Source organism: Anas platyrhynchos, chromosome 26, assembly GCF_047663525.1.
Source record: "Anas platyrhynchos isolate ZD024472 breed Pekin duck chromosome 26, IASCAAS_PekinDuck_T2T, whole genome shotgun sequence".
Taxonomy (NCBI): Eukaryota; Metazoa; Chordata; class Aves; order Anseriformes; family Anatidae; genus Anas; species Anas platyrhynchos.
Genome location: NC_092612.1, coordinates 305371 through 332507, shown reverse-complemented (window position 1 = coordinate 332507; position 27137 = coordinate 305371). Strand labels below are relative to the sequence as shown.

The 27137-nt window shown below is 55.9% G+C and overlaps 1 protein-coding gene across 1 annotated transcript; it reads right to left on the bottom strand.

Annotated features, from left to right (window-relative positions):
- Positions 1-369: 369 nt before the first annotated feature.
- On the bottom strand, positions 370-27137 carry LOC101796455 (putative PIP5K1A and PSMD4-like protein). The gene is made up of 26 exons (XM_072027842.1): positions 27068-27137; positions 22812-22853; positions 20364-20398; positions 19526-19615; positions 17908-18038; positions 17376-17493; positions 17012-17164; positions 15600-15899; positions 14830-15035; positions 14092-14175; positions 13077-13125; positions 12636-12720; positions 12178-12315; positions 11641-11770; positions 10596-10676; positions 8699-8783; positions 4882-4916; positions 3720-3860; positions 3135-3249; positions 2265-2351; positions 1880-1948; positions 1542-1757; positions 1329-1437; positions 917-1048; positions 712-779; positions 370-592 (listed from the first exon to the last, which is right to left on the bottom strand). The coding sequence occupies exons 1-26, from the start codon at positions 27120-27122 to the stop codon at positions 425-427; spliced, it is 2922 nt and encodes a 973-aa protein (XP_071883943.1). The 5' UTR covers positions 27123-27137; the 3' UTR covers positions 370-424.

The window sequence follows — 27137 nt, the reverse complement described above, 5'->3', positions numbered from 1 at the left end:
AGCGAGGACTCCGATTGGCTGAGGGTCACGTTCGTCAAGCCAGCCCGCCTTCCCTCTCTCGCTATTGGCTAGAGCGCGCCGCCCTTCCAGCCGGGATCCTCGCAGCCATTGGCCACAGCCGTCATCGCTCAGGCCGCCGCCCGCTCGCTGCGTCCCTACTGAACCAGCGGCCTGCCCATCAGAGCCGAAGCCCGCCCCCCGCAACCCCCCATTGGCTGCCCGCCCCGCCCTTCCACTTGCTGTCGCACCCCCATCCTCCAGGCTCCGCCCCGCCCACCCCTCCCCAGAGCCCGCCCATTGGCTGCCCCCGCCGCCCGTCCGCCGAGCCCCGCCCCCTCCCCGCCCCCCCCCCAAGCACTGCCAGGCGGCTGCGGTCGGCCCTTTATTGGCGCGCGGCGCGGGGCGGGGGGCGGGGCTTATCCCGTCACTTCCGGTCCTCCTCCTTCTTCTCCTTGCCGTCCTTGGCGGCCTGCGAGGCCAGCGAGCCCATGGCGTTGCGGATCGCCTCGTTGTTGGGGTCCACGCCCGGGAGGTTCTCCAGGACGCTCTGCAGGAACTCGGGGTCCTGCATCACGTCGTAGTCGTCCTCCTCCTGCGGGGCGGCGGCGGGCGGGCAGCGGGGGGGGGGCGGCACCGGGCGGCCGGGCCCAGCCCCAGCCCCAGCCCCCCCCGCTGTGACCCCGGCCCCTCCCAGCCCCCGCCCGGCCTCACCTTGGGCGGCTCCGAGGTGTCCATGGCCGCGCCGCCGTCCGCCTCCACCGCCTCGGCCTGCGCGAACTCTGCGGGACGAGGGGGCAGCGGGGTGGGACCCGCCCGGGGGGGACCCGGCCGCAGCCCCCCGTGCGCGGGGACGGCCCCGGTTGGGGCACGGAGGGGTCCGGGAGCTGCCCCCCCACCCCCCCCCAAGGGGCCTCACCTGCCCCCTGCAGCGACATCTGCATGGCGTAGGCGATCTGCTCCTCCTCCGTCATGCTGCTCAGGTCGGGCAGCCCGGCGCGGCCGAACTCCTGCTGGGTGATGGTCATCTTCAGCAGGGCATCGTCCGAATCTGCGCACACAAAGCCCAGACTCACAACCCAGCACCAAACCCCCCGGTGCCGCGCCAAACCCTTCCCGTCCCCCCCCCAACCCCCAGGGAGTTGTGGCAGCAGCCGACGAGGCCCCAGCCCGAGCCCTGCCCAGCATTCGGGGCAGAGGCTGCCTCCCACATGGCACCCCAGCGGCTGCCGAGCTGTGCAGGGCTGTGCCACAACCAGCGCCCGCTTCCCAAGGCGCTGGGGCAGCCCCACGGCCCTCACACATCCCGCCCCCCCAGCCCAGCCGCTCACCGTCCCCGCCGGTGGCTGCAATCCCAGCTTCAGCTGCAGAAGCGGCCGCAGCCCTCCTGGCCTCCTCCTCTTGCCGCTGCCTCTGCTCCTCCATGGAGACGCGCAGTGCCTGCGGACACGGGGCCGGGCCCGGCGCTGAGCGGGGCGCCCACAGGGACCCCCAGCTGTCCCCTGCCCGGCGCAGTGCGTGCAGCCGCTGCGGCCCCATCTCACCAGAGCCAGCTCCGGGTCGGCACTCGGGTCCACGCCAAACTCGAAGTCACTGGCGCCGAGGCCCAGCATGGCGCCTCCCTCCCCGGCCAGGATCGGGGAGCTGATGAGGGCATCGGCCAGGCTGGGCCCCGGCGGCACCGTCACCAGGTGGGAGCCGGTGCCGTCCTTGCCGTTCAAGGTGTTGATGAAGGCCGTCAGCTTGTCTGTGTTGGCTTCCTAGGGCAGGGAGAGGGGCTGGGAGCTCTTGTGCTCTTCCCTCGTGTGCCCAGGTAGGAGCCAAGGGCCCGAGGGAATGCAAAGCCTGGATCTTAATCCCATGGGCGCAGCACACATCTCACCTCTTCTCCAAAATTGATGATGTCCACGTTGACTTTCTCTTTCTTAAGACGCTTCGCCAGCTTCACCAGCTGCAAGGAGACACGGCAGCACCAGCTGCTGACTGCCCACAGCTCTCTTACAGACACCTCAGCTCATCAGGAGCCAGGCAACAGCTCCCGGGATGTGCTCCCCGAGACACAAAGCCCAGGATCAGCCTCCCAGTCTCAAACCCTCCCAGCCGAGAGCCACTCTGCCAGCAAGGGGCTCTGTCACACACCCTCTGTGCGGGGGCACAGAGCCTTGCTCTCAGCACAGGGCAGGGAACAAAAGGGAAATCTGATTTAAGGTTCAGTGCAGAGCAGGGCCAAAGGCTTTTTTTTTTTTTTTTTGACTGGCACTACTCACATCTTTCTCGTTATCTTCTACAGGGCTCCCAACAAAGGCAATGATCCGCATCTTGTGATTTTTGCCTTGACGATGCTTCAGAGCCAGCTACAAAACAAAAGTCACATCGCACTGAACAAGAAGCTCTGGGGAAAGGACGGCCGGGAGGCACCCCTGTTACTTCCAAGTGGGTGGCCTGCAGGAAGACTGGGACCAAACGCCAGGAGGCTTCTCAGCAGCAAGTGGCCCCCAGCCTGAAGCAGCTGAGGGGCAGGCGCCCTGCAGGAAGCTAAACCCACAGCGACAGAAACAAAGCGGCAGAGATCACTGGGCTGCGGGCAACACGCAGCTCCTCCTCCCCCCAAACCCACAGCCAGGCGGGCCCTGCTAACACCTCGGTCACAGCGCTGCGCCGCTCGGCCTGCGGTGACGCTGCTGGGAGGGACCTTTCTACCAGCCAGAGTTCTAACAGTTCTTTCTCAGTAGCTGGTGACAAACCGAGTGGGATTACACCACTCGTGGCCAAATTCCAACAGGGGCAGTTTCGAGCCACCTGCCTAAATTCAGTTTTCACTTCCAGATGCCATTTTGACAGCTTCAGCTGCTGCGCAGTGTGGCCAGAGCCCTGTGAAGCAGCTGCCAGGTCCCTCTGAAGCGAACCCCCAGACCTAAACTTTGGGTTTTCCTGTTGGATCTTACACAGCAAGTTTCATCCACACTTTGCAGACAGGGAAACAGCAGCAAAACCAAACAATTTGCTCCTTACTCAGCTGTAGAGGCAGGAACAGAACAACTTCCCCATGCCCCAGCCATCAGCAGGACACACCAAGGCCGCAGGAGTTACAGAGCACAGTGCAGACACAGTTCTAAGTGACCAAGACGACCGCTTACGTGAGCGACTCTGATCCCTGTGCAAAAGGTAATTTTCCCTTTGGGCTGCACCGTGTGGAGCTTCGAAAGGATCCGTCCTGTGTCTGGAGTGAGCGTGGTCAACACTTCACAGTTACTGCAACACAAACACAGGCAGGTTGGTGATCTCATACTTGAGAACTCCCCTGTGAACCCCCCCCCGGGAGCAGGAAACCCTCCCTCCCCGCAGCTGGTGCCTGCTCCATGTCTGCCAGCTCTTGGCTTTGCCAGGTCAGCGAGTTCTGGGGCCAGACTCGTAGCCTGGTTTCCTACACAAACGAGGCATGTAACGGGTCTGTGCAAAGGCTGCTTCCCCAGCCCACTGGCCAGCTTGAATCAACTCTGGCCAAGAGGGAGTTCAAAAAGGCAGCAAAGTCCTACAGACCTCAGAAGAGCCGAGGAACAAACAACCCCCTCAGGGCTGCCGTTAGTTGCAGCCACCACTCTGCCCGTATTTGCCACCCTCTGGGACCCAAGGCCGCAAAAGGATGGGTCCGGAGGGGAGCTCCCAAGAGCCACCCAAACACTTCAGCGTGGCGATGCAGGAGCAAGCCTGACCCCACGTACTTGGCTAAGGTGATGAGCCCCACGTTGTTCTCGGGGTTGCTGCGGGTTTTCGAGTGGCATACGATGTTGACAGCATCTTGCTGGGCTTGCAGGCGAGTGGGTAAGAAGTCCCCATTCCTCATGTACTCGCTGTTGTCCACGCTGAAACACAGAGCGCAGGGGAAGCGAGAGGCCTGAGGCCCATCCCTGAGGTGCTTTCCAGGACAGCGCACCCAGGGTCACGCAGCCCTTCAGCCCCGGGAGCTGAGCTGGGGCTGCACCTGCGATCCCAGGTTTTCAGCTCAGAGCCAGCCCTGGGCTCACAGCAGCACGAGGAGCCCAAGCGGAGCCCCAGGAGCCTGCACTTTGCCAGCAGCACCACGAGCCCCACAACCCAGCAGGACCCCAGCCGCAGGAGAGGTGCAGGCACACAAACCCCACGGCTCCGTCCTGTGCGCAGGCAGCAGAAGCCCCACAGCGTCTGGCTGAGGGCTGCAGCCACAGCACAGCGCCCCTGGAACCGGGCCCCCACCCCCCACCCCCCCGCGACCCCAAAAGGCAGGGCTGCTTCAAAGATGAGCCTGAGAGCTCGTTCCAGCCCCACAGCACGACCTCCCCACGGGGTGCTCCCAGAGCGTTTTTAGCTTTAAGACCGGGGGAATGTTTCTCCTGCAGAGCCGGCTGGCTGGCTGAGACCCTTCCCCAGCCACGTTCCAACACAGTCAGCACACGGGGGGCTGGCAGCGGGCAGGGGCTGGCGGCGCCTCCTTCAAACGGGCGTGGGGTACGCAGGGAGCTAAGGACCAACGGACCCCGCGCGGATCTCACCCTCCCCACCCCCATCGAGGCCTTTGTTGGCACCGACACCGCAGCGGGCCGGGCCCGAGGCGCTGCTGCGATGACAAAACGAACCGCGGGGTCAGCCCCGCAGCTGCGGGCAGCGCTGCCCCCCCCCCGACCCCCCGGGTACCCCCCGGGCACCCCCAGCGCCCCCCTCAGCCCCCCCCAGCCCGGGCCCTGCCCCCCCCAGCCCCCGCCCCGCTCCCCCGGGGATGACTCAGGGAAACCCGCGGCGGCCCCGGCCGCCCCCAGGGGCACGGAGCGGGCTGCGCCGCGGGGCGGGGGCTGGAGGGGGAGGTCGGGAGGCGCCCCCGGTGCCCGGCGGTGGCCGCGGGCCGCTCACCACACCATGGTGCTCTCCAGAACCATCTTGCCTCCCTTCCCTCACGGAGGCCCTGGCCGGCTCAGCAGGGAGCTCGCCGATTGGCTCCGCGGCGCCGCCCAATCCCTGCCGCCCGTCTTGGAAAGGGCGGGGCGGGGCGGCCCCCCCGAGGCACGCCGGGAGTTGTAGTCGCGGAGGGGTCTCGCCTCCTCCGGAAGCTGGGCCCCGCCCGGCGCCTCAGGCAGAGCCCCCCAGGTCCCCCCAGAGGCAGGAGCCCGGCCCCGTCGCTCCCTTTGTTTGTTTGTTTGTTTAAATAAATAAATTAAATAAATAAATAAATAAATGTTTGTTTGTTTGCACCCCCAGCGGGTCACATCCCAGTTGTTCCAGCCCCTGCCAGGGATGGAGCGAGGCTGCCCGGGCCTCTTCTTGCCCTTTTTGGCCGGAGGGCCGTTTGTTTGCTTCCCTCCAGCCCTCAGCCCTTTCCCCTTCCCCACGGCTCACCCAACACACCAGACTGTGGCCCAGCACCGACTTTCCCCGGCTCCCTCAGATCCCACCAGGACCCATGGATTTACGGCTGCCCAGCTCCCGTAACGCGGCCTTGACCCGGCCCTCACCAGCCCAAACTGCTCCAGTCTGCCTTCCTCCGGGGCACACGGGGCTCCTCGGGCCAGCCCCCGGCATTACAGCCAGAGACAAAGGAAGCCCCCGCGTGCTGCGGGCCCCTTGGCCACCGCCACCCTCTCCCTGCCCACCCCGGCCCCCCAGAAAGCAGGCTCAGAGGCAGGCTGGGTCAGGTCACACGCTGTATTAGCTGCCACGCAGGGCAGCGGGGCTGCAGGCATCACAGACAGCCGATGACAACAAATGGTACATGGGTAACATGACAATGTCCACGACACGGCACGAGCTGCTCCATGGGGACAGGTCCAGGCGGCGAAGCGGTGCCGGTGGCGATGCCAGAACCGAGGGCGAGCAGGGCAGGAGAGCCTGGGATCCCGGCTGCTCCCTGCTCTTGCCCCGTTGGTAAGACCCAAAGCCCCCTTCCCCGCCAGAGAAAAGCCACGCGAGGTTTCAAAAGACAAAAGCAGTTGCCTGCCACTTTCAATCGCAAAAAAAAATAACAATAGCAGTTATTCTGAAAACCCATTACAAAGCAGAGGTTGATAATTCCCATATATAAATGCCACCCCCCACCCCCATCTCCCTACTCACTGAATAACTATCCCCAGGAAAAAAAAAAAAAAAAAGAAAAAAAAAAAAAAACATTTAAATACAAGTTCATAAATATTAAATCATGAAAAAATTGAGACTTGGTTTTCTTCCCTCCTGGTAAAAAAAAAAAAAAAAAAAAGAGTTAGGAGGGAAGGTAAGAAACAGTGTCTAATATAGACAGTTATTTCAGCTATAAAGTGTAACCTGCGGGGTAGAGTCAGAGGTAACAGGGAGGGAGAAAGGAAGATCCACCCGAGGTGTCCCGGAACCGATCTTTCCTCCCACCCACAGGTCTCGCTGGGACGATGATTGGTGTCGAGAGGTTTGAGAGCCCTTGAGAACCCAACAGCCAGCTTCCGAGCAGAGGCTGTTCTCACACTCCAGCAAACCCCTCTGGATCCGGATCATCCGGAGTAAGGCCATTCCACTTGGTCTTTCAAAAAAAAATTTTTTAAAAAGAAGTTTTTTCTTAAAAAATATCAGCTTGCGTCACATCCACTTTAATTAAAAGCTTGAAGTGGAAGGTGGGAAGAGACTTGGCTCTGAAACATCAACTAAAAACATCCCCTTCTACACCACTACATTCTTGGTTTCCTTAGCAATCATTGCTAATTAGCATAGAAACCCCTTGCACTGCTGCAAGGGCAAACTTTAAATTACTTTTTTATATAAAAAAGAACAGAGGATTCTAACCCACCAGGAACATGGGGAAGAGTCACTTCGTTTCTTAAAAAAGCATTTAGTGAAAATAAAGATCAGTCCAACATCTCTGAGATCTCTAGGAAGTGTCTGCAGCCCGTGTCAGGGAGGCGTCGCCACAGCCTCATGCACAGGGGGAATGGCCACGACAGAACCATGCCTCCAGCTTTATTTTTTTCTCTAAATGGGGCTCAAAATGCACCGCACTCTTGTGGAGGCAGACGTCTGTCTCAGCGCACACAGCAGGCAGCCGTTTAGGCAGGTATCTCCATCCTGAGCCATCGAGAGCATCGGTGCCACGCACGGTTCTGCACGGCTGGCCAGGCTGCAGGCGGAGATATCAAAAGGGAGCCGAGCTATAAAAACCGTAAGTTTTGCCAGCGGTGCCCACAACAGAACGTAACAGCAGGCTGGAGGGCAGGGAAGGGAACCGAGCAGGCTAGTTTTGGTCCATTTGCTTAAGAAATACTGAAGGCTTTAAAAAGTGTGCCCGTTACAAAGATCTCCCTCCATCAGTTACTTTGAGGGGAAGCAAACACGGCAGGGACAAAGACACTCATTTCAAGAACAAGGGACAACGCAATCCAAAACCTCCCTGACATCTCAAAAGCTTTCATCTTCAAAATCCTCCAGGCTAGGGAGCACAACAGAGCACCCCTGCTCTCCACCTCGCTGTCTCAGGAGACGACTGCCACCGGGAGCAGGTACCGGGGAGAGGGCTCCTTGCGGTCAGCGCCCCTCGCTGCCTCTCACCCGGGGCATTTTCTGGTAGAACACTGAGAAGCTTATTTATTAAAAAAGAATGACTATACTGCAGGACTAAAAAGAAGTGATATGACTGAATTCAAGGAAACTTTTAAATTAAAAACTCGTTTAAAATACAAAACAAAACCACACTGCTCTGTCGCAAACTGCCCCGCTGAGCTTCTAATGCCCGTTTCCCCCCAGAACTCGGAAGAGTTGCCTGTTCTTGCAAGGTTTGTGGTGTTGGCATCACAAGTAGATAACTCCCTGAAAGTCAGATCCCTTTTCCAGAGGCCTTCAGCCCATGTGGAGCAGCTCCTCCTCCTCCCAGCAGCCTGCTTTGCTCCTGCCAGGCTTCAAAAGCAAGGAGGACAGGGGGGACACAGCGGCGCCTGATGCGCTCTGCAGTAAGGAGACTTCAGGCATCCTGAGGCTCAGCTGTGCTGGCCCAGCCTCATATAACACTACCTCGCTATGTGTAACCCAGCCTTCCAGCTTTTAGGTTTCAGTCCAGATAAAGTTTCTAAAATAAAAAAAAAAAAAGTCAGCAACGGGGGCTGAAGGTTTGTCAGACTCCAGACCACGCAGAGCACAGAACCATCTGCTTCCATCGCAATGGCCTCGGTGTTGCCTCACTGAAAAGAGAAAAGAGGGGAGATGCTGAGGAAAAGCAGCAGAGATTTCCTGACTGGTCTGCTGAACTTTCTCCACCCCGGGAGAGGCAAAGCAAATGGGGATGCTGAGCTCACTCCTGGTCAGGCTTTCCCAAACCAATGCCTTACACTAACACAGGAGGGGCTGTGAGTGTGTCCTCCCCCGCTAGGACAGCAAAGTCTGGGTCAGCTTCACCCACTTTTATCTCTGCCGCCCAACCCACTCTTGGCCCTTGGAAAAGAGAAAGGTCTCTGCTTTGCCTCCCACCTTATCTAATGTAAGGCTTTAGGGGTAGCAGATTATCACTAAGAGGATGAACAGTGCCCAGCACAAGGCAGACCGAGCCGTCACATACCGGAGGAAAACGAACACGTGTTTCCTGCTCCGGTCGCTTCTCACCCACACAGCTCCACACCTGTGCTCCCAGCACCTCTGGGGAGCAGCAGAACCAGAGCCATGTGGCCTGTCACTGCCCACCCACCTACAGCCCTGCTCACACCCTCCTCAGAAGCACAGTACTCACGAAGCTTATCTCCGTCTCCTGCAGGTCTTCGAACTGTTCCCTCAGTTCTGAGGAGTGCTCGGGTATTGAAGGCCCTGGGGAGCCGCTGGGGAAACAGAAGGGGGAGACCTGTAAAGCAGTTTATAAGAATGAGCTGTCAATAAGTCACATTTCTTGGTTGCCCTGCTGCACCCAGCACACTGGATCCCAGCACGTCACAAAGGCTTTGTTAGGCAGGTTTAGTACAGAGTCACAGGCAACACGATCCTTGCAGGGCCAGGCACCTGAAACAACACCTAGAAAAATCAAGCCCCCAGTCCAGGTGACTTCATACATCAGGAACAAGCACTTTTTGTCAGCAATTCTTCACACAAGTCCTCAGGCACCTCATCAACAGGAAAATGCTCCCGGGTGGAAACAGTCCAGGGTCAAAGTATCCACGAAGCACCGCAGAACAGCAAGCCTCAGCCTCTACAGGCAGAGGCACCTCTGTTTGAAACAGCCCCTGGCAAACCTCTTGTGCAACAACGGTGAGCTACGTCGTGCTTGCAGGATGCATCACCGTGTGCACACAGCACCTGTCAGGACACAGTGCACAGAGAAAAGGAGCCCCTCTAAAACACAGACCGACAACCCCTGGAATTCCTTGCCAGGGACGCGGGTCAGCAGCCGATGCTCACAGCAGCACGTGGTGCTTCAGCTCCTCACACACCGTGATGCTTCTGCCAGAGCCGGGCCGTCCCAGCCCCCCTGCCCTTCCCAGAACCAGGGCAGGCTGCTGGCAGCCCCCTGCATACCGAAGGAAGTCTTCCTCCCTCGTTCAGCATCACGCCCTCCTCTGCAGCTTCGGGGTTTGCAGCCAGCAGGTGCTCGGCCCCAGGATGGGGGCGGTGGTGCTGGAGCATTATCCGGGCCCAGCCCAGGCAGCCGGGCAGGGAGAGGCAGCTCCGCCAGCACCCAGCACCCCGGGGGGAACCCACGCCTGCGCGCTCCGCTCACGCCACCACAAAGGGCACGGCTCCAGCACACAGGCTGCGCGTGGCCACAACAGGGAGGCAGCCACGAGGCTGTGTGAGCACCCCCGGGAAGGCTGAGCTCCTCCTTAAAGGCAGGATCCTGCCTCTCCCCCCCCCGCCTGCTCCTTCAGGTGGGCTCCCTCCCCTTCGCACAGGGCAGGGATTTAAGAGGTCACCTCCCCCCCAAGGAGTGGTAAACACCCCACTAGACCAGCGGATTCTGTAGAGAGGGAAAATTCCTTTTTAAACCCTTTCAACAAGTTACATCATTAACAAAAAATCAATAATTTGCAAATTGCTTCCATTTTCAGGGTTTGCAGAGCTTTACAGCTCTCCCACAACCACACAAGTGGATTTAAGCCTCTGACAACAGGCTCAACACGGGGAGCTCACAGAGCCTAAGGCCCTAAAGATCCCACATGGGAGAAAACATGAGCCTGCTCCCTGTCCTCGATTTCAGTACCTCTACCTGTTGACACTTTTTTTGCTGGCAGAGAGTAAGCGAGCAGGTGCTCGAGTGCCTGCAGGGTACGGGAAGCGGTGTGCTCGGCCCCAGAGGCACTGGGACAAACACAGATCGGGCTTGGCACCCGGGGAACCACCCAGGGCTGAGCTCGGAGGAGCCACAGGTCTGATCCCATACACCAGACCACAAACAGCGCCAGAGCCACGAGCTGCAAGGACTCCATCTGGAGAGGTTTTACCAACGAGCCTCACAGACACGCCGAGGATGGCCGAGTCTTCGCACAGGGACCCACCCTGCTACAGTGCCGCATTTTGGGAGCAAATCGTACAGAAACTGTAACCACTGGCCAGCAAAAAACACCAGGCCACATCTCCGGGTACCTCTCCCTGAACACACCCTCCAGACAGGTTTCAGGCAGTCTGGGTCCTCCCCTCACCTAGGCAAGAAGATGCCGGTAGCTGCTCTAGTCAAATCCTTTGCTGAGCTGTCAGCTTTATGCACTTGTACGCCCACTGACCTACGTAGAGATTGAAGGAGAGATACCTGCAGTTAAGTAAAAAGAATGCCTCAAGCATGCTGATGTACTGGAAAGGAGCAGCTCTGGTTTCGGATCCCTAATGAGAAGTTTCCAGGTTTTACAGAGGGAATAAAAGGTGTTAATTACAAATTTATCTCGTTCTCCTGCAGCTCAGGACAGAGCAGCACTTTGATCAGTGCCATGATGCAGGACAATGTGTCAGGAGTGATGAAGATAGATGGTTTATGATCGCTTCCAAGGAAGAGAAGTTAACACCTCAGAAAAACTTCTGTGCAAGGGATCGTTCTCTGACCACAGCTCCTCCTCGTACTCTTCGACCACTTCAGCAACACACAAAACATTCACAGGCAGCCATCCTCTCCCTCACAGCTCTCCATGCACTTCAGCTCCTGAGGTATTTTGCACTGTGCCTGCACACATCCCTGCAGCCTCCTTCCCTGAGGAGCTGCAGGAGCTCCACGCTCTCCAAATCACTAAGTGGTGAGAGAGCCCAACGCTCTGAGAAGTGCAGCAAGGCAGCTGGGTCACTTTCAGTACCATCCATCGCCACGTTCAAGTTCTTCCAGTACATTCTGGCAGTGCCACTTCCACCAACTCACTTCAACCAGCACAGTTATCTCAGCTCCAGAACAAAGCCATTAAATACAGAACGCACAAGGGACTAAAAGCCACTGGGACCCCCGCACAGCCCAAGCAGAAGATGCAAGATCACGTCGTCTGCAAAAGACTGCACGCAGGAACGGTGACAAAATGCCCCCCGAACATGCTTGAACTGACAGAACTGAACTTGCCCATCACCACAGAAGGACCACTCGAACGGGTATTTCCGCAAACATGCCAAAAAACTAAGCACCACAAAGCAGCACAGAGCCCCCCTGTGGCTCATGAACCTGACTCACAGGAGCTGCTGGCCCGCCATGCACCAGAACAGCGAGAGCCTTACCTGTTTGCAGGCGAGTTGAGGCCTCCGCTGCCCAAGGAAGAAGTGGACAGGGTCGTCGCGACGGAATCGCTGTTAGCTTCATCTACTGGCAGAGTCCTGGGCAGGAGATCTGGACGACCAAGGTGGGAACCTGAGTTGAAGCACAGACTGTTCCATCACCAGAACACACTAGCCACGGGTCAGGATCTGAGCTGGATCCCATCCGAGACATCCAAGACATTTGAGCACTGAATAAACAGCCCTGCCTTCAGTTCTCTGCTTGGAGTCTGACGCTCCACAGGCCTGCCTAGCCCAACTGACCTAAATCCCATGGCATGTGCTGTTGGGAAGAGACCAGACACCTGAGACTGCCGTACAGCCTCAGCCCAGTTTCTGGCACCTATGAACCCAGAAAACAGACCCTGCCCCTAGCAGGACTGCAGAACCACACGGAGGCGTCTTGCACAGCTCAGGAGGCAGAAAGCTTTGATTAGACAAATACAAGCTGAAAAAGAACTTTGCTAGGATTTTTATTTTTTTTTGCACCCAGGTACCAACCTTGCTCTACATCCACCTCTGTCGTTACTTGTGCTTTTGTCTCACATGACATGTGTGACTGGAAAGGCACTCCTCCCTGACAGCTTCGACGAGGAACTGCGGTGCCAGACCGGCTCTTCTTAGAAGGGGATGGCTTTACTTAAAGACAAAGAACAAGGCAGCACTTTAGTAACACCCCGTACTCAGGAAGGAGTAAAAGACCTGACACAGCAACTTTCTGGTGACAGAGACTGGAACGAGGGCTGTACTCTGAAGGAACATTTTGATGGAAGAAACAGCTCCTATAATGTCACATTTGTGAGGCAAGAACAATCTAGGTGGAAGAAAGAGGTGACATAGCACAGCAGACTTCCTAGAGGTCTTATATGCTGTCATTCACCTTCCCAAACCACAGCTGCTGCGCAAGAAGCCAGAAACAATGGCAACTGCCAGGGGTACGCCTGCACAGAGGTACTTACGTGGTATTTTCTTGAATGCCGTGTTGCACATGAACCGTTGGAATCTTTCGGCGTAGAAGCTGGGTCTGTGCACAGACACAGTGTCCTAAAAGGGATAAACATTAACACGTGAATCTTAATTAGTAAGGGATTATAGTTAACACGAGCTTCTTTCCCACTGCTAACCTTGACACATGCTACATTGGACTAGGAACAGTCGGGTTCTCACAGTGCCAAGAGAGCTGTGAGAAACAGATTAGAGTTCTGCCTTACATACAAAGCAATCGATATTTGTTAAGAAATAAGTGGATGAAAAGCATTAACAAATCTGACACTACCTAGAAAATACTACTTTTATTTCAAAAGGCAAATACACGTGCTCCTTAGGAAACCAGGATCCTGTGCGCAGTGAGCTGGTATTATTGAAAAACAAATTAAACTGTGGAAGTTTTTACTCCTTACCCCGTCGTGTACAAGGGCCTTCCAAGAATGCTCTAGCTTCTTGACAAATCTGAAAAGGAAAGAATTCAGAACAATTTCCAAACCAATCCATGTATGATGTAACGCTCACTCATTACTGAGCCTGCCTTTTGACAGCAGTGGCAAACACCCCAAACAACTGACTGCTCTGGCTTTAGATTCTCTCCATTGTCCCACTCTGCAGCTGCCGGGGCTGCCCGAACAGCTCACTGTCCTGCACTGCTTTCCTGTCCCTGCTGCGCAGTCCCAGGCTTCCTTTACAACAACTTTGCTCACTGCATCTGTCCGAGAGGTGACTCAGCTCCCTAATTCAGCAGAAAACTGTCTTTGCAGGGTGAGTGAACGGAGTGACCCTGAGGGAGGGTTCAGAAAGCACCAGAGTCAGCACAAGACAAGAGAACTAGCGCTGGGCCATCAGCACAGCCGTGGTAGAGCAAGCCCTGTGCCCTCAGAGCTGTTGGAACAGCACCTCACACCTTGTGAAACCGCAGCTTCAGTGTTTTGGGGCAGAGTTGGGGGGCAAGCGGAGAGTTTCACAGGCGTAATTAACACGGATAGTTAACTTGCTATGACTTTTAACAGACTCTACGTATGTAACTTCCTGTATATTGCATTTGAATATAAATAGAAGGTAAGCCTTACACCTATTTTTACTTTCATAGGGAGAAGTGGTTATGGCCATTTTAAGCCACCACTACTTTTTCCCTCGCCACTTCCTGCACAGTGCCTGTGCACAACAACCACAGCATACAAAAAAAAAAAAAAAAACACTTCATGAGAGTAAATCCATTCTGGGAACATGAAATAAGTATGGTAAACAAGGCCTGGAAAGCAATCCCCAAAAGCCCAACTTCAAGAAAATAAAAATAAATGAAGGTGGTTAATAAAACATATTTTTTTCTTGAAAGCCAGTCCTGACAAACAAGCAGGGACAGACAATGCTGTGAAGTGATTTTCACTCTTAGGTGATACGCAGCCATTACTCAACGTCTCTTACCTGTAGGACTGCAGCACATCAATGATGCCAATGTAAAGGAGCAGTCTCTCGCCCTTCGCATTACGGGCTGGAATGCCTCCCATCCTAGAAGAAGACAGAGCACAAACATGAAACAGGGTGTTCTCACACCCTGCTGCCTCTCTCAGGCTGCCTGGCGTGGGCTGAGTATTATGCGAACTATTTAACAAGCATCAACACGCAGGAGGCTCCTCCTGTTCAGCTAACAAATTGGGGAAAACGAATCAGAGCAGAACATTTCAGTAAGTTCACTAAACCTCCCGAGAACTGCCCCCCTTTCCTGTCTGTATGCCAGTCTTACTGAAGACGAGGATTAATCCCAACTCCTTCAGGAGAAGAGACCAAGCAACTGCAAAGAGCACCGACCACCATCCATACCGAAGATGGCAACTGGACTTTATGGGCTGTTAGTCTGATCTAACAAAGCAATCACTATGCCTCTTGGAGACAGATGGATATTAGCTATCTGAAGCTGCCAAAAACTGGTGAGCAGAGAACTCTCTAAGCCACCTGGAAGGCCAAAAGATCTTTTGCACATTAAGGAAGGGAAGTCAAAGCCAAAGCTAAAGCACAAGAAGATTTGATATTGAGAATTCTCTGTCCATCAATCCTACAGAGCCCAGTCTGCATCTAAATGAAGTCTCCATTAGGCAAGCTTGGGTTTTACTCCTCGCTCTTGACAGTACCTCAGTGAGAACAGCAACACCGACACGAACTTACTGGTCATCTGTCTCTATGGTGCCACCTCGCCGGGCCTCTCCTTGGATGGATTCCATGGCCGTGGAGTAGAGGGCCTTCTGGGCAGCGGGTCGCCGCGTATCGGCCTGAGACGTGCCATCTGCCAAGGCGTGCTCTCTCTGTGCCAGATCAATGTTATGGATTGCCACAAGCAAGCTATAATCCATGATTTTAAAACTCTGCAGGACCTGGGCAGAAAGTCAACGAAGGCTCATTCAGTACTGCAAGCCCAGGGAAACTGTCAGAGCAGACATTTGCAACGGTGCAGTCAGCATTTCTGCCTAGAGCCCCGAGTGTATAGAGGGGATGACTTTTAATCCATTGCTTGTGCACACTCAGCTCATCTACAGATGCCAAAGGGAGTTACAGGAAAACCACTGCTATTCCTCCTCTGCAGAAAGAGACCAAAACCCGGGGATACCACTGATTTTTGCATCGCTGCTCAGAGGCAGCTCACAGCTTGAGCCCAGGCTCAGTCAAGTCTCCTGCCCCTCTCCCCAGATCCTGCCCTGCTCCACAGTGCAACCCGAGCAGAGGGAGAGGAGACACTGCTTCTGTCCTCTGCCTCTACGTACAGAGCTGTGTGCAACTGGGCTCCAGGTCTTCTTGTCCCCACCACCATGGAAAAACAAGTTCTCTAGTCAACACCCCTGGTAGAGACTACGAGAATGACAGCTGCCACCCCATTTTTAATGGAAAAGGCTCAGAAAAAGGAAAGATCTCTCCATACTACTCTTCACCCCTCCACTTACCAAACAGTCTCTCTGTAACGTTTTGCACAGAGCGTTATACATGTCTGAGTCTAAGAAGAGGCCATCAGGGATGTCCTGCATAAAATCCAAGTCCTTGTATGTTGGGAAGACCTTCTCCCGTTCCTTCTGGGATGCTCGGCGTTTGTAGGTGGAGCCCTTCAGGTCGTATTTCAGGTGCATTTTCACAGAGCGTGGCAGAAGGTTGTTCATCACAACAATCCGAATGTTTTTGCCCCCAGCTTGGACACAGTATAAGCCATAAAACTTTGGCAGCAGCGTCCTTGGGTTCTGGTTCAAGTTCTAAAGTGCCAAAAACACAAATACCTTCAAAGCCATCCTGGTTATTCACATGCTATTCAGAGGATTTATTTGCTCCTTCCTGTGCTTCTAAGCTGAAATGGAAATGGCAATGATTCAAAGCCATCACCAAAGAAGCTAAGAGACATGAGCAGGTGAGCATGGGGAACAGATGGGTGATGCCTACTGCTAATAACCTCTTTACAAAGCTGAATGGGTCAGATAAAGCTTGTAAACGCAAGAGGAATTTGCTGCTCACTCACACAGAAGCTAAGCTGGGGAGGCCGCAGGGCAAAGGATGATCTTGTGCTTAGCCATTTTAAATTTGGCACTTAGGTCAAGCTAAGTACATCAGGACAAACAGATCAAAACTGTCATGGCTGTGGAAGACATTAGACAGAATTTTGAAGATAAACAATGTGTTTTTGAGGTATAATCAGAGCAAAAGTATTTGTGGGTTCAGAAACAGTTTAGAGAATTCAGTTAATGGCTCCAACAGCATCAAAAGTCCTAAGGCACTTCTGTAAGGCAGGGCTGTCTAAACTCCCCTTTACAGAGGTGCCTTGAAAAGGTCAGGCTGTAAAAAGACATGAAGCAGTCGGATCACACACACATCACGCTTCAGGGTGGGATCCGATTTCTCTCCAAACTAAAAAAGCCTTTTTTTCCTGTAACTGCTTTCATAAAATTAACATGCCTTTACTCCCAATGCTGCTGCTTCCATATATAGAAACCTAAAATCAGAATCTACAGCAGAATACTTCAGCTTTGTAGACAGAACCAAGCATAATTCTGGTAAGGGAAACGTAAGTACAAGGCACCATTGGCGTAACACTGCAGAAAGGACAGCTCACAGCTGGTCACAAAGCCTGCAATCTTCTACAACCACCCAAGTCACTACGTGCAACGCAAGACTCCTATCCTAGTCTTGCGGTACCCAGGCAGTTTGTGTCCTTCAGTGACTGTCTGCCTCTGGACAGTTGAGACAAAAGCTGTCAGTCAGCTGAGGCACAGACCAAACCTCCACTCGCATCTACCAGGCAGCACGTAGCACATTTGTACACAAGGGGGACACTTCCCTAGCTTCCAATGAAAGTCTCACCCCAGCGCCTTACCATATAGTAGCCAGGCAGCAGCTTCTGCAAGAACTCAGCCTCTTTGTGCTGAACTGTTTTGATGATAAACTCATCGTCACTGGATACATAGAAGAGGGATCCGCTGGCCCCGGAGTTAGAAAGTTCGATGAGTGGCTCACTACAGAGCGAGTACTGAGGAGAAGATGAGAAAGCAGAGGTGAAGGAGACATCAACGGAAAACTGCAGTGCACAGGCTCTTCCTTTTAAAGATCAACAGAGTCAAACCCCAGGGTCACAGACAGCATCCAGCGCTGTGCCTGCAGAGCACTCCACAGCTCTGAGGAGGGGAACACCCATCACAGAGCATGCAACAAATGGGAACCTGGTACAACCAACACCTTACCAGATAGTCATCAGGTCGGATCCCAAACAGCTCCCGGAAATAACGAAAGGCCACTGGAGCGTAGGTTTTGAACCGAAAGTCATTGTAGTGATGAGCCGGGGTCAGGTTGCTCCCTTCACTGATCAAGGACAGAAGGGCATACAGGTATTTGCATTTGTCAGGTTTCTTAAGAGACTACCCAAAAAGCAACCACCCACTGGCTGGCTGCCTCTAACACACTCAAGGGCCAAAAAGCACCCACCCAGGATGGACACAAGGATGCACGCACAACAGCAAGCCTGCAGTTGTTCACAAGAGCAAAGGTGCTCACATCTGGGGAAGAGCTGGACCTCTTCAGAGACAGGAGGTCACAGGCAGGTGTCAGAGCTGGTCCATAAGCAGCACATGGTGCAGCTCTGCTCAGGAGACCTGTGCTCACTCCTGAAATCAACTGCCCGGGTTTGGTGCCACTTCCTAACATGCAAGCAGGGCTAGGAACTAGTGCTGCTACGCACTACCAAAGCACGACACAGAAGAGAAAGCAAACACTCACCTTGGGAAGAAAATACTTTCTACTACGTAGAAATCTTGCATGAGAACATCTCTTTCAGGTTTGGTGCTCAAGCTTCCAACTGTGTGTGTAATGCCCAGCTGAATGGCACCTTTCAAGGCAGATGATGTCGTCTGGAGAGACAGAGAAAATGAGTCAGGCAACGCAAAGCAGCGGACTGGAAACAGGAATGAAAGGAGTTAAAAAGAAAAGGGAGCCCCAAGCTTAAAGCAGCACTGTTAAACTGGGGTATTTTACACCCATTAGTTCCAGTTAGGGTAGTTTTACACCTGCTGGTTACAGCTTCCTTCATTTCCTTCCCAATGACCTGGATGCATTGTCCTATGGCAGTCTGCTCCAGAGAGAGGGTGCAGGATTGATCAGGCCCCAGCGTGCCGTGATGACAGGACACTGAAGCTGCTGCCAAACCAGTGAATAGCCCGCTCTGCCGGAGCGCCTCTACATCCCTGATCACATCCTGCTCGACTCCTGCACTCTACCTGAGCTGAAAAGGACTTGAACTATCAATACCCAGCTGGCCTTCAGAAGACTGAATTCCATTTCCTCCTCCCACAGCGCTCATCTGTACAACCTGCAGACAGAGAAGAAAGACTTCCAGGGACAGACTATCTCGTTCCCCTACAAATAAAGACACATCTTGTCACCGTAGCCTGCCAGGTCGTGGAGCTACACAGTTCAAAGTTTACCCTTCCCCAGCTTGGGCAGACTTAGGTCTTCTACAGGGCAAGGCAGGCAGGGCCAGCACACAATGCACACTTCTGTCTGCTGCCACCTCCTTCCTCTGACCTTGCTAGGTCGTGGCTCTTTAACCTTAAGCAGCTCACTGTCATTTAAAAATACAGAGCAAAGACACGAATCTCACTCCTGCATCCTGTGCACGAGCTGTCCGAGAACAATGCCAGACTGTGTTCTTGTAACAGCTACTTACATCAAGAGTCCTCTTCTGTCTGCACAGCACATGATCTCATCTCAGGCCACTGAGACGTGCTTCAGTCTAGCTCATGCTAGGGGCTGTTTTCCCAGCACAGCCCAGCTGAGATCTGCTCAACACCCCCACGTTATACGGCCTGTCAGCTCCCAGAGCACAGAGATCTGAACTTTGCTGTAACGCCTGTTGGAAATGTTGATGCTGCAGAACAGGTGCAAGTTGGATCTGTGTACAGCAGCTCATGGACATTTCACTTGGCTTAAACATACAGCAACCAAACCAAGAACAAGATTCAGGGATTCAGATCTTAATTTCCCAACAATCTCTCTTTTGTAAAGCAAATTCCGGTAATGCCACAAGATCTGTAGGAACTGTTGTACCCAAAGAGCACGGAAAGCACCCAATAAGCCAGGAGAGGCCTAAGAAGGCCTTTGCCCTCGCTAACAGGCAAAGTTTAAAAATAATTCCCCTTTTAGAAGGCTACAGGAGAAGCTGCCTGAGAAGTGCATATCCAGTCCTTTGGTTTTCCAGCTCGGAAGGCTGTGCTTATTTCAGATCTTCTTCTGGGACCACCACAAATGCCTAACACTGAACCTCATTAGATGCTGCTGTTCTGGGCGGCGTTTGTGTTGTGGAAAACAACAAAATTGAGCTGTGCAAGAGAGCACCTACCTTTTTATAGGTAGTCTCGCCCGTGGAATCCACTCCTCTGTGCCCTTTTTTTATTGTCTGTGAGCCTGGCTGGCCCGAGGAACCTGGCATCTAGGAATAGAGTAAAAGACGGTGAGAACGAAGTGCTCACGATCTCTTAGAGGCCCGTGGCTGCCCAGAACCGCCCGTCCTTAGCTCTGCTGTTCTCTGAGCTGGAAGCTGTGCGCTCCCTGCTGAAGGCCCAGGCCCCAGCCAGGCCTGCCCTGGGAGCAGCAGCGGTGCTGGAAGGCCTCCAGAGAGCCGACTGACTCCTGCCTGCCTGAGGCCCAGCCCGAGGGGTCTGCTTTCAGCCATGGAAGACATTTTTGGGTTTGTTTTGTAATCGCCATCATCACAAACCCATCAGCTCTAAGGGAGTTTGGCCCAACCCCAGCCAGCCACCCTGCTGTTGCCAGTAAGGCTAATTCTTTGAGGAAACAGCTCAGGAAGGCTTCGAATTCTGCTCTGATTCACGCCCCAAGAACTTGCTTGACTCATTCTCTTCTGTTTAAACACATGCTGTTGTTAGCTGGTGTTTCTCAGTCAAAACAACCTGAATGCCTTGCTCTTGGCAGGATACCTATTTGGTGTTTTGGTAGCACAAGAATTGCTCGGTCCCAAGCTGGGTTTTTAATGGCAGATTCTCTTCGTAAGGAGAGATCCTCTCATTTCCCAAAGGAATATTTGCAACTTACTGTACTTACCACTGCCTGGCTTACCCTTGTCTGCTCTCTGCAATCTTATTTAAGTCTGAAATTGGGCATTTTGAGCCTTCCCTCAGAAGTGATTCTCTTGGCCAGTCTGTCCATCAGAAACTTACCTCAGGGGTGAGCGATTTTTTGAAAGTAGATGATCCTGTCAAAACAACAAAGACAAACTCAGAAAGAGTTAATCATTATCACGCATCACCAAAAAAAAAGCAAGACACAGCGCCTCGCTTCCAGAGATTTCAGGCGTCTGAAAAGCACTGACTCATGTTTGATTTCTTCCCAGCTTCTCCCCTTACAGCAGAGAGGATTTTTGTCTAGCCACAAGGAAATGCTGTTTGGCTTACTGCTCACCCCTCCAGACCCTGCCTGCACCCACACGGCAGCACAGCCACGGGCTGGGGTCTGCTCGGCCGGCCGGACCCCAGCACCCTTCCCGGGCGACCCCAGCACCCCGCCTCCCGGGGACCCACACTGCCCGGGGCCCGGCGGTTGTTTTGCCAGGCTGGGCACAGCCACACGCAGCCCTCTCGGTGCTCCTGCGCCCACCCACCGCCCTCACAGCCCCTCCACGCTGCGGACAGCCTGGCGCTGCCAGCTCCTCGAGCAGGATTTGCATTGCAGCAAAAGGAACGGAGGCACTTAGCAGCAAAACCCAGCAGCCTTCTGCTCCCCTTATCGACCGATCAAAGTTCTCATTTCCATACATATTAAACAAGAAAACAACAACACAACAAACGCATGTCATTAAGCAAAGCACAGCAGGACTGCCCCAGCCGTCCTGCCACCTCCGGGCTCCCTTTGAAGCCGGGCGCTTTGTCCCAACGGCTCCGATGCTCCAGGTGCTCCCCAGGCCCCAGCCCCTGCCCTAGCCCGGAGCCAACAGAGCTCAGCTCCTTCCCCTTCCAGCACAGGAGACTGCGTTGCCTCGAGGCTTTTGGCCTTAAAATCAGAATCATTTAGGTCAGAAAAGACCTCCAAGATCACCAAGTCCAACCATGCAACTTGCCAAGATCAGTCAGGATGCAGGGACAGGGCAAGCATCCTGGGCGCTGCGACGCAGCACTTGTTCAGCAGCAATTACATCTTTCCTTTTTTAAACAAGTATCTGTAATTATGTAAATTGAAACCTCTAAAAGCCCCAGGATTCAAGCAATCCCGAAGCAGCACCACCAGCCTCATCACCTTGGAGATTAGCTGTGTTAATATTTAATCATCCGTGCGAGGCTGTATTCCACCAGGATTTAACCACAGCTCCCTCGCCGCAGGACCCGCAGCAGAGCAGATCTCTGCCACGCTGCCTTCATCGCACGAAGCAAGCGCTCCGAGGACGCAAACCAAGCCTCGGTTCAGAGCCCGCATCCCACAGCCCCCCCAGCAGCACCACGAGCAGTGAAGGGATCCGAGCGGTTAATTCTAGACAAAGCAAACAGAGCAAGGTTAGCTGGTCCCATCCAAACCCCAATTCCCTACGTCCCTAAAGGTTTCCCTTCCTCTCCCTCATGGCAGTGGGGCCGATCCCCGGGGCAGTCTCAGAGCACCCCTCGGAGCCGTTTACGGAAGAGGAACGAAGCCGAGGCCGAGGCTGCCTGCCCTCCTCCAGCCTCAGCCGTCCGGGAGCCTCGTCAGCAGCAAGGGACCAGAAATTCATACATCCAGGGAACAGATACTGGAAGAAAAGCTCAACAGAAGCTGTGATGATGGCAGCTCGTCAGTCGGCTCGCACAAACGCTTTGCTGCGGGAGCACGGAGCAAGGCACACGGGTCAGGTTCACACTTCACTCCTTTGTCTGGCACACGAGCATGCTAATTTGCCACAGCCGGGACAAATCCCCGCTCGGCTCTATTTTTAAACAGAGCTGCTCAGACAAATTTTAGCTGCGCTTCACATTTTAGACGAAAATAAAAAGTGAAAACGTTAGCACACCCAAACACATCATCAGCCCAGCTCTCCAGCGCCTGAGCGGGGCCAGCCGAGCGCCAGGACACGTCACACTGGCATGCGCTCCCCTTCCTCCTCCGTCCTCCTGCTAACTTTAGGGTTTTGTCTCACCCCAGCAAGCAGCCAGCATGGGAGAGGCTGCAGTTAGAAAAAAAGCCGGGCTCTCCCCAGAAAGGTACCGCTCTGGGTGCTCAGAGTCAGGGAGCAGCAGAAGAGCAGCCCCACGCCACGGCTCGCCACCTGCTCTGGGATGCTGCGATGCACCTTTCCACCTGGCACCCCCAAAAAGCCTGTCGGGATCAGCCCCACGGGACCGCAGGCGGATGTGGCAGGGAGGTTGCTTCTCTGCAAAGCACAGGCCAGGCAGAGCTGAGAGCAGAAAACCCAGCCGCAGCAGCGCTGCCGGCACACACAGAGGCACCGAGCCGCCAGGAGAGCACTTCCACAGCACGTGTCAGTAAAACAGCATTGGGTGAGGGGGGAGCAGCCTTCCTCTGAGCTTGTTTAGAGAAAAACACCGAGTTCTGTCAGTCCTCGCAAGCCAAGCCAGTTATGTAAGGTGGCATTTTGCTGCTGGTTACTGGAGAGGAGGAAACCATGCTTTATGCAATCCGTCTACCTCTTCGAAATGACTTCACCGAGCAGCACAAAAAGCTGAGATCTATACAAGGAAAAACAAAGAGGTTACACAGGGAACCGATACTTCAGCTACTCGAAGAAACAGCAGGTGTTTTTCCCAAGAAAGCACAAAAAGAAATCCTATTTTCCCTAGCTAAGATCCAAACTCCACAAGGAAAACACCTCGCTCCTAACCAAGACGAGACCCCTTCGATAGCTTTGTTCCAATAGATGGTGTTAAGAACATTAAACCAAACGCATCAGGAGAGCTCGTGACCTCGGCCTCTAGACAAAGAGCTCCCACGTGCTGGCTGCAGGCTCTCGGGGGTCTCTGCTGCCACCGTTTGCTGGCAGACGGCAGCCCCGGCCGATGCCCGCACCGCTGGTACTGCCCCAGCTCAGCGCATCTCCCTCCTCTCCTCCGCTCGCTCCATGAGCCTGCTGGCTGCGGTGCAGGACGCTCCTCGAGTTGCTGGATTCTGCTGACGTGGACGCCGCAGCGAGCAGGGGACTTGCTGGGAAGAAGCCCAGGCAGATAGGGAAGATGCAGACTCTGGTAATTTTATCTGGGCTCTTCTCGCTGTTTTACAGGAACAGCAAATGCGTCCTCGAGCTCCCTTCAGCAGCAGGCTGCCAGAGGCTGTTTGGGGAGGTCGGCATGCCCAGCCTGGAGCAACGAGGCAGCTTTTTACTCCAGGAGGCCGGGCAGAATCCAACCCATGCACACAGCCCCACTCTGCAGCTGCACAGTGCAAGGTGCCCAGCGCTTTGTAGGGACCGAGACGAAGCCAGAAATGGATGAAGCAGCAGCCTGCTCTGTCCTGCGTGCTGCCCCAGGCTGGCAGGGGTGGGCACAGCTCCCCACGATGGCAACGCGGACGTCTCAGCACCGCTAACGAAGCCCAGCAAGCTGCCGGATCGCCAAGTGCTCGTTTTATTGCTTTTCCTGATGCTTCAGAGCAAAAATATCCCAGGGGAGGAGGAGCGACAGGATCTCAGCTTTCCCAGCCGCATTCCAGGGCGGGCTGCAGCGTTTGCTGAAGGCGTTTAGCACCTGCGACCCGAGGAGCCCTCAGACAAGAACACTCCCTGGGATACCTGCTGGAAACTCCTGCCCGCAGCCGCAGGGACCCAGAGCCCCGCTCCCGGGCAGCTGGACCTGCAGGCACAGCTTCTGCCACCTGAAAACCAATCCCGCAGCTGCTCCGAGCCCACCGCTGTTACAGCTCGGCATTACCGCACGTCTCCACGAGAACACTGCCACAATTTACAACTTCACCTGCTCCCCAGCAGCACCTACACAAGAAACGCATTGTCGCTGCGTTTTCCGTGGTGCTGGCGGGTTTCACAGGCAGCTTCAGGGCTGTCAGACCGATGCTGGGGATACAAACCTTCACAGCAAAGGCTAAAGCGCTCCTCCTGCAGCTCATCCTGCTGAGGGGTGCTGCAGAAACAGCCCCTGCGCTGCGCCCCGGGGAAGACAAACGATCGTTCTCCAGGAGAACAAAATGTAGGTCAGGCGCGAGGGATCCCCTGCCCTGAGAGCACTCTGCTTTAAACAAGGCAGAGCCTGCAGGGACATGGCGAGGTCGCACGTTTAATCACTGCACTCGCACAGCGAGCGAGACAGCCATGAGCGGCTCGCACCTCTCATCGCGCTCCATCGCGGGGCCCCCGCGCCAGCAGCTCTTCAACGCCCCGGAGAGGCGGCTTTTACTTCCCAAAGGGGAATTCGGACACCTCAGGAGGTGGCACCACGACTCCCTGGTGCCCCCACCAAAGCGCACGGCCCCCACTTGCTTCCTCGCCGCTGCTTTGCTGGATGAGCTGCCGGAAGACGGACGCGCTTGGCGTTACTCAGCCGAGCCAGGGCTCATCTTTGTTCTCTCCACGGCGATCCTTTGTCTCCATCCTGAAGACGAGGCAGCTTTGCCCAGGGCCGGGGCACCACAAGCAGGTCCCACAGCCACCGGCTCGCTCCCAGCAGGGCCGGTGACAGCGGGACCCAGCTCACGCTGCCGACCTTCGACAGCCACCGAGGCCTCCTCAGATTCCATGAATGTTTGTCAAGAAGAGACTTTTACAACAGAGGCGAGACTCGAAGTCATCTGACGTCCTATTTTAAGCCCGAGGATGATGAGCCATTCAGATGTTTCTGTTTAATCAACCGATCTTTCCTCCCGCGTGCTCGGTCTCGGCGAGGTGGGCCCGAGGCTTTGTCCCCCTTGCAGGCACCGGAGGAGGGGAGCTGAGGCTCTGTGGGTGTGCTACGCCTCCAGCGCGGGCTCGGGAGCCTGCTCTCAGCTCACTGCAGAGGTGTCGGCAGGATTTTCCTGCCCACAGAAGTGACTGAGCCATTTTGAGAGCGATTCTTTTGTCTGTGGATGTCAGGGAGGGGCCTGAAGCCAGGGTGACAATGAACTCTCAACTCTCTCAGATCCGTAATTACAAAGCAGTCGCTGCACCGAAGGCACAAAGAGGCAAACAACTGAAATCCCACATTAGCATTTTTGGCACATGCTGCTTCAAAGTGAAAGCAGCAAAATGAGAAATCCTCCTGGGTGTTTCCCCGGGGAGCCGAGCATGCGGCAGGGCAGGGCCGCAGGAGAGGAGCAGGGGGCGGATGGGAGGAGGAAGGGTGGGACTCGAATCCTTCTCGTCCCCTTTATTTCAGCTGGAAGAGGCCGGTAGCTGAGTAATCAGCCCCCAGGGCGAACCACGCCGTGTGCCACCGAGGGTGGACAACAAGCCCTGGTGGGGCCCGGGATGGGTTAAGGTTTACCATGGCAAAAAGCCTCACGTCCCCACGAACACCGTCCCCCCCTGCCCGCAGAGCTGCTCCCCCCGCTCTCAGCGAGCTTCACGCGACGGCCCCGAGGCCAAAGCGAGACAGCAGAGCGAAGCCCTGGTCACCTCTGCAGCCCGGTGCTTGCTCACGGCCCTGACACCACACAGAACTCACGCCCGGCCAGACCAGCGAGGGCCTCGCACCACCAGGACCGTGGTGACAGCCAAGCCAGGCCCAGGCTCGGCGCAGGACGCCAGCCCCAGGAGCTCCGCGAGGTGCCCATCGCAGCTCCCCTGAGCCCCTGCTCCCAGGGAACTGCCCCAGCTCGGGGAAGGGGGCGAGCGCCCGGAGAGAGGCCCAGGTCTCCCCAAGACGGCGCCAGGGCTCAGCGCCTGCACCGCCAGGGATGGAGCAAGGCAACGTCCCGCACGTATCGCACACGTCACGCAGAGGCTCTTTCATAACTGGGATTCGAATCCTGTGGGAAACGCGTTAGCCAACACCTAGCTACCTGGAAAGCAAACAATGGCAATTATTCCAGCAGGAAGGGAGAAGAGATTTACTCGTGCACTCGCATGTTTTCTGCCAAGTAAAGCTCTTGAAACCCTCTGAGCCCTGCAAGCTCCCTGGAGCCGGCTCCTCCTCCCCAGGTCAGGGGACGGGCAGAGGGAGCAGCTCCCGTTCTGGAAGGCAGCCCCACAGCGGGGCGAGGAGACCCCAGGGCCTGGCCCCGAGCCGCCCCAGCAGAGCTCCAGGCAGCCTCCCCCTCCTCCCAGAACCGGCTTTATGGGCCCAACAGGTCCTACGGCTCCGCTGCCCGCTCCTGAGCTGAACCAAGACCAAGCGGGGATGCCAGAGACACGTTTCCAAAACCTCCCGGTGTGTGAGGTGCACGGACCCGGCTCGGAAGGTAGAAAATCCGACACCTGCACCCAGCGCTGCCGGCCGAGCAGCGCTCCCACAGCCCTGCTGTGACGATGAGGGTCGGTTCCCTTACGGGGCGCCCAGCAAACGGCCCCCAAAGGCTGCTACAGGAGGGCAGGGGCAGGGCCAGGCCCCCACCGAGCCCAGGCTCGCCCCGAACGCCCCCCCCCGCCGTTCTTTTCTCCCCCCGCTCCCCTCCCTGAGTGACAGGACACAAAACCCCCGCGGCTCCCAGCGCAGGGACCCCGCCAACCGCGAGCTGAGACCTGCCCGGGGGGGCCCAGCCGCGAGGAGCGGGCCCGGGGGGGGCAGCACGGGAGAGGGGCCGGGCCCAGCCCCCCCCCGGCTCCCCCGGCTCCCCCCCAGGCCCCGGGGACGCGGCTGAGGCGCGGCGGGGGCGGGGGCGGGGGCCGCGCTCCCCCCCCCCCCTCACCCCGGGACCCCCCCCCATCGGCCCGGCCCGGCCCCGCCCGCGACCCCCCAGCCCCTCCCGGGTCCCGCCCCCCCCGCTCGCCCCCGCCCGGCCCCCCCCGGTCCTCCCGTACCCCCCAGGCCGCCGCCGCCGCTGCCGCCCGGCTCGGGCCCCGCCGCCGCCGCCATCTTGCCGCTCCCTCT